The sequence below is a fragment of the Macrobrachium nipponense genome, chromosome 6, assembly GCF_015104395.2.
Source record: "Macrobrachium nipponense isolate FS-2020 chromosome 6, ASM1510439v2, whole genome shotgun sequence".
NCBI lineage: Eukaryota > Metazoa > Arthropoda > Malacostraca > Decapoda > Palaemonidae > Macrobrachium > Macrobrachium nipponense.
The window spans coordinates 109,084,679-109,092,178 of NC_061108.1; the positions used below are offsets into that span (position 1 = coordinate 109,084,679).

General features: G+C 37.1%; 1 protein-coding gene across 1 annotated transcript in view; it reads left to right on the forward strand.

The window, feature by feature from the left end:
* Positions 1 to 7,500, forward strand: part of LOC135216874 (nephrin-like) — a 203,048-nt gene that overhangs the window by 119,992 nt on the left and 75,556 nt on the right. Inside the window, 1 exon segment of the mRNA XM_064252388.1 lies at positions 5,608 to 5,722. Within this exon segment, the coding sequence (XP_064108458.1) occupies positions 5,608 to 5,722 (115 nt within the window).

Genomic DNA, 7,500 nt, shown 5'->3' on the forward strand with positions numbered 1-7,500 from the left:
AGTTTAGTCTATTGGCACAATAACAGGTTAGAAAGTGAAGAGAAATGTTAAATCCCGTTGTGTTATATAGATCATTAGGTGAGATGTCTATGGTCCAAGCTTTTTCAGTGTCCAGTCATTTTCTATAAAATTCAAGAAACCGTAGCATTGTCTGGAAAACGTGTGTTCAATTAAATTTCCATCAAGAAAAGACTAACAGATACTATAATTACATCAGGTCGAGCCAAGATATATTTTCGTGGTAACTGGGACGCATTGTTGTATCAAGAATAATGTAAGATTAAAAAAGTATTCGACTATTCCTTGACTGGAAACGGGGAAATTTATTTAGGCCAAAGGCCAAGCACTGGGACCTATGAGGTCATTTAGCGCTGAAACGGAAACTGACAGTAAAAGGTTTGAAAGGTGTAACAGGATGAAAACCTCGCAGTTGCACTAAGAATCAATTGTTAGGAGACAGTGGAAAGGAAGATGGAAGAAAAATAATATGAAAGAAAGTACAGTAAAAGGAACTAAATGGGTTACATCTAGGGGCCGAGGGCATGCTCCAGATAACCTTGCGTGAGGTGCACTGACGGCATTAACCTCACACACACACCAACCCCACCTCCCCCCGTGGACTGTTCTGTTAAACAGCACCGAATAACCAAACGGTTCTAGTTCCAGGTCATGAGACCATACTTTAATTACTTAACTCTTTTACAAGACTTCCGTGGATACTTCTTTTATATTAGCTTTTAGTATCATGAAACATTTACTTATTATTTATTTATTATATATTTATTTATCTATATACATCTCTATTCAATCATTTTCTTTGATATCTAGTACATTGTAGCTTGGATCTGGTAATTATTGCAAATCGACTATTTTATGTTTATGTTTCCTGTTGTTTTAAATTTGAGTATTGGGCACGCTGCCAGCAATTTACATAACCGGTATACGTTTAGTAAATATATTATATTGAAAAAAATACCTGCATCACATATGTTCTACTTGAGTTTAAATAAGCCAATGATTAGATTGCTTTCAATTAATGTTATGATTCTGACAGCCTACGTATTTCAACAAGATGCAAAGTTTGGAGATCTATAGATCGGTTAACTAGGCACAGAAGAAACTAATAGGTAGCAAATTTGTTTTTGTTAAAAAAATTCAAAAGTGTACAGACATCAGGAGAGGATAGATATAAAGCGCGACCTCTCTCTCTCTCTCTCTCTCTCTCTCTCTCTCTCTCTCTCTCTCTCATCTTCGCTTCTCTTTATCGCTAATTGGCAATTAAGAGGGCAAAGACCTTTTGTACGGAAAATCGTATGCTTCATGGAACGCTTGTGCACTTAGTACACCGAATAGGATGAAAGAATGTCCGTGAAAATTGTGTAAGATTGTTATTTTCCTCATTACCCGAAACTTCTCATAACAATAATGAACTAGAAAGTAAACGGGAGCATTGTGATGAAGTTCATCTTACATACTTCGGCTTTACATCGACGGATTACGTAAAAGAGATACCCAATTAGCCTCTCTTTCATACTTATTTTTCATTTCAGTTAAGCATCGTATTGTAAATGGCATACGTAATTAGGTGTTCCTTATGAAAATCTTAAGATTGCCCTAACTCTTCCTTACTAATGATGTGTATGGTTAATGAGTTATTCTAATTATTCCACTAGAATTACCTATTATTAAGATTGGGTTTTATAAAGGAGTCTGCTGCTCTCACTGACCAATTAAGAGCATATTTTTTACTAAATACATAAAATGGAATGAATACACAATGACCCTTTCTAGCTCAAGCCAAAAGGTGAACATTTTTACCACACGAAGATGAATTTTGAAGGAATTCTTTCAAACGAATGTGCATATAGTTAGCAACTTAAAAATGTACTGCAATATATTTTTATCTTAAAGTGCTTCTTTTCGTGACTACAGTACAGGAAAAGACTGCCACCTTTATTATTACCATTTAGCCAAGAAAGAACGCTTAAACTTTATTACCTGATTACTCCTGTAAACAATGAATCCAGGCAGGGAATATGTGGACAATTCTGAACTTTCAAGGAGGGATTCGAACCTGCGTGAGTTCGAATTCCTTCGAAAAATATTAGTATCCTTTTTATATTTCCCGCTGGAATTAGAGGGGTTTCATGATCATCAGTTAAACAAATACGTATGGAAATAATAATAATAATAATAATAATAATAATAATAATAATAATAATCGAAGCTCCTCTGTTGCTAGAGGTTCCATTTACGTCGTTGTCGTTTAATCCTTCATTTCTTTCCATCATAGCTGGACCCTACCCCAACAGGAATAGGTACTCATTTACAGCTGAGTAGACTGGAGAAATTATGGTAAAGATCCTTTCCCAAGGAATCAACGCCGAGGAGAGCGGTCACCCATCCAACGACTGAACAGCCCCAATGTTGCTTAACCTGTCCATTGACGACCTAACCCACTCTGCCACGGCGCCACAGTAACAAGGGCAAAGTAACAAGGACTGAGGGGATAGAGCTACCAAATGGGAGCAACATCAAACACATAGATGAGACGGGATACAAATACCTGGGAATAATGGAAGGAGGGGATATAAAACACCAAGAGATGAAGGACACGATCAAGAAAGAATATATGCAGGGACTCAAGGCGATACTCAAGTCAAAACTCAACGTGGCCCCGGAAAATTATGATAAAAACCATAAACAGAATGGGCAGTGCCTGTAACCAGATTTATAGCACCTGGAAAATAGTTGGGGGAAAATGGACGAAGCCAGAACTCCGCAGCTTAGATCAGAAAACCAGGAAACATATGACAATACACAAAGCACTACACCCAAGAGCAAATACGGACAGACTATACATTACACGAAAGGAAGGAGGGAGAGGACTACTAAGTATAGAGGAATGCGTCAACATCGAAAACAGAGCACTGGGGCAATATCTGAAAACCAGTGAAGACGAGTGGCTCAAGAGTGCATGGGAAGGACTGATAAAAGTAGACGAAGACCCAGAAATATAGAGACAGGAGAATGACAAACAGAACAGAGGACTGGCACAGCAAACCAATGCACGGACAATACATGAGACAGACTAAAGAACTAGCCAGCGATGACACATGGCAATGGCTACAGAGGGGAGAGCTCAAGAAGGAAACTGAAGGAATGATAACAGCGGCACAAGATCAGGCCCTAAGAACCAGATATGTTCAAAGAACGATAAATGGAAATAACATTTCTCCCATATGTAGGAAGTGCAATACGAAAAACGAAACCATAAACCACATAGCAAGTGAATGTCCGGCACTTGCATAGAACCAGTACAAAAAGTCAAAAGGAGGTGATTCAGTAGCAAAAAGCCCTCCACTGGAGCCTGTGCAAGAAACATCAGCTACCTTGCAGTAAAAGTGGTGCGATCACCAACCTGAAGGAGTGATAGAAAACGATCAGGCAAAGATCCTCTGGGACTATGGTATCAGAACAGATATGGTGATGCGTGGAAATAGACCAGACGTGACGTTGATTGACAAAATCAAGAAGAAAGTATCACTCATTGATGTCGCAATACCATGGGACCCCAGAGTTAAAGAGAAAGAGAGGGAAAAAATGAATAAGTATCAAGACCTGAAAATAGAAATTGTACCCATAATCATAAGAACACTAGCCACGATCCCAAGATCTGAAAAGGAATCTAGAAAAAACTGGAGGCTGAAGTAGCTCCAGGACTCATGCAGAAGAATGTGATCCTAGAAACGGCGCACATAGTAAGTAAAGTGATGGTCTCCTAAGGAGGCAGGATGCAACCCGGAACCCCACACTATAAATACCACCCAGTCGAATTGGAGGACTGTGATAGAGACAATAATAATAATAATAATAATAATAATAATAATAATAATAATAATAATAATAATAATAACATATAATTATTATTATTATTATTATTATTATTATTATTATTATTTATTATTATTATTCACCATCTGAAGAGTTCCATTATGATAGCTGGATTGCAACGAACTAAGTTATCTGTAAAGATAAACATTCAAGGGTTTTAATGCCATTGGTATAATGATTTGTGAAATAACTAAAGTAGATAATATATATATTATATATATATATATATATATATAATATATATTATATATATATATATATATATATATACATTATATTTACAATAAAAATTTACTATATTTATTCTGTAGAATGTGATTTGTAGCATGCTGAATAAAATCAGTAGAATATTGTACGAGTCATATTGCTAACACCGAACTTGTAAGTGTACACGAAATAACGTCAGTCGTATTTTCTCGCATACAGGAAATTCAGAGACTCTATTTTATTCTCACATCTTCATTCCCCCTTTAAAAGTTCCCCCTTGCCCCAAGAGTATCCTTTAAAATCATAAGAACGATTCACTTTACCTTTTACCGAGAGAAAGAAAAAAGTACGATGATTAATGATTCCGGCGTTTAAGCGGAGGTCTCTGTGAGCCTAAATCTTGGGGAAGATATATTGAGTTATCGCTCAAAGGAAAAAAAGAAAAAAAAAAAAAAAAACTCAACGTCAGGATTAAGTTTGAAATATCGCCAAAATTTTCTTACATTTTTTTTCTTGCCCTTGGACAAGCCGTGAGCTTCTTATGATTGGCTGATTGATTTATGAAACTTCCCTTATAAAGCCCAGCACTGGGCCAATTTCTTTCGGCCATTCAGAGCTTAAGGCAGTGAAAAGAGGGAGTGAGCTGGAGTGCTTAGAAAGTATGACACGAGATTAAAAAGAGAACAAAATTAAAGGAGATGCAGTACAATGAAATAAAGGTGGAAGTTGAAGAAAACTTCACATTTGCAATCATAGCTAAATAGGTGAGACAGCGACATGGGAAAACGGATACTGTAAAGAGCTTAAAGTAAATGGATACCCTAATGCATGAAACGGATACTGTAAAGGACTTAAAGTAATTGGATAAAAAATGGGTGCTCCTAGGGGTCGAAGGGAGACTCCAAACACCTACTGACGGCATTACCGGCCCCTGCCATTTCGAGCGTTGCTCCAAATGTATTAAGATAATAAGGAGGTTATTAACATTTTCTATATTAGATTTATCGAAACTGACTTTGAGAAGGAGAAAAAGCTTTTCTTCTACTAACGTGGAGTAAATGCCTGTGCACTTATCGATGCATCCCTTTAAAGAAAGTCTTTCTGTCGTTTAATGATCAAGTACATCAACACACAGTCCGCACTTGAGTCTGCATATGTGTATGTATGTACATGTATAGGCATACATACATGTATACGCATTCGTGTGCGGGCGTTAGTGTGTGCACCAGCCTTTATTTATTTACTACCATCCGTCAAACAATCAAAAGAACATTTATATTGAGTAAGTTTCTCTGAACAATAAGGTTACATGAGAGAGAGAGAGAGAGAGAGAGAGAGAGAGAGAATGATGATGATGATAATGACAATAATTCTGATCTGTCCTTATTAGGGCGTGTTTGCAGGTTTGAAATTTAATATCTCTTTCCATTATGAGTAAGTTTTCGAATCCTGACAAGACAATGCATCGGTGACTTTTTCTAAAAATCCTTCCCCCATCTTTTCCAGTATCGGCGGTGGAGGGCAAAACAGCTTCACTTCCGTGTGACTTCCACCATCCGCCAGATGACTCTGTCTTCCTCATTCTCTGGTTCAACGACAATCTTACCACCCCCATCTACAGGTTGGTAATATCTAGTTTTTTGACTGATTTTTTAAAATTTTTTTTTTTTACAATATTTCATTACACAATATCATTTTTTCTTTCAGTTAATTCTCTACCATGAAGGATATTATCATAGTGGAAAATACTAATTACATTACATCCTTTTCACTGCTTTTCTCTACGAATATTTTGTAGCCCTATGTCTGACTGCCTGTGAACTTCAGGTATAATGTTCAGTCACTGCTTTCTTATTTTTTTTTCAATATAACTTGTAATTATGGAAATACATGTTAAATACGGATAAAGTAATCACGAAATTCTACAATGCTTAAGTGCCCGGAAGACTAGCCACCAATAAGGGAAAGTCATTAGCAAATAAGCTTATCACAGACCTAAAAGCTGGTGGCAGTGCCGTCAATGGATCATAATACGACCTTAAAATCACCATAGTAACTGAGGTAATAATGATCAAACATGAAATGTAGATGAAAGCAAACGTTAGAGACTGCCTTTGAAATTCCTTATGCCCTGAATTCGTGTGTGAAAAGGATATTTTCAAAACCGGCAAGAATTCGCTCAAGTTAAATCTTAGATGAGTGAAGTTAAGGCAGAGGGTTTAAAACGAGCATTGTGGCAGATCAATGAACTATAAGCCGCTCTCTCTCTCTCTCTCTCTCTCTCTCTCTCTCTCTCTCTCTCTCTGTCTCTCTCTCTCTATGGTCCTCGACCTTGTCTCCATCCCAGGCAGTTTTTAAGTTTTTGAGAACCCCGACGTTGTTTCCTACCAGAGCCATTGAAGTGGAAAAAGTTTTCTTGTCTGTCTGACTGTTTCTGATGTCTGCGCCCAAAGCAGTTGAAGCGGAAAAACCTCCATTGAGAAACTCTTTTTTTTTAAAACCTGACGTCACGCAGTTTTTTCTCTCTCCCTCTCTCTTATTCTTTTGTGACCTAAAATATTTTTCTGGTTCTAATGAAATTTCCAGCCACTTCGTATTCATCGCTTTAATGACAACCTCATTAAGCATTTTTAAATAATTGCTAGGCAACATTCCGTACTGGAATGTTTGTTAGTTTCCCATCAGTTAAATTACTGTACCATTGAATAGCTCAAGAGTCTTACAAAATAATTTACTAATGTAAATGATTGAAGGTCGAGGTTTCATAAATCCACACCTCTGCAAACAGAGCAATTAACCGCAGAGAAGGTCAAAAGGACTCTTCTCCACAAAGGTCACATGTCAAAAGACCGGTCTCTGCCCCCTGCAGTTAAATAATAGGGGCCAATGTAACTTGTTTTTTGACCTTTGACTTCTCAGGCCTGAACTTACTTTTAATCTTAACCTCACTCTAGTCATCAGTATTATTAGAGGGTTATGATTGTCAAATATGAAATGTCTATTTTATATGAGTAAAAAAATTCCGGCCGAACTGCTAGATTCGGATTTCTAAGTAAATTACGCAAGCCGGATATATAGTCTCTATCATTTTTAGTTTAATTATAATGGAAAAGGTAATCGTGCTTGACATTTGACCTAAGATCTTACCTGTCTCGTGGGTTCAAATGCTAGTTTGACATTTGACCTCTTTAAGATGATAGTAAGTTTTACCTTCATCCCATCCTGCACAACAACAATTGTATTATATATATATATACCAACGTTAAGTTTCTCTCCGCACAGTAAGACATTTATGGCCAAATTCAAGTTCCTATTCGATCCTTCACCCCTGAAAGGTGAAAAGTTTCCGTGGCTCCTAATATTTATTCGGTTCTTATCGGTCACGAAGCCCATGTTTGA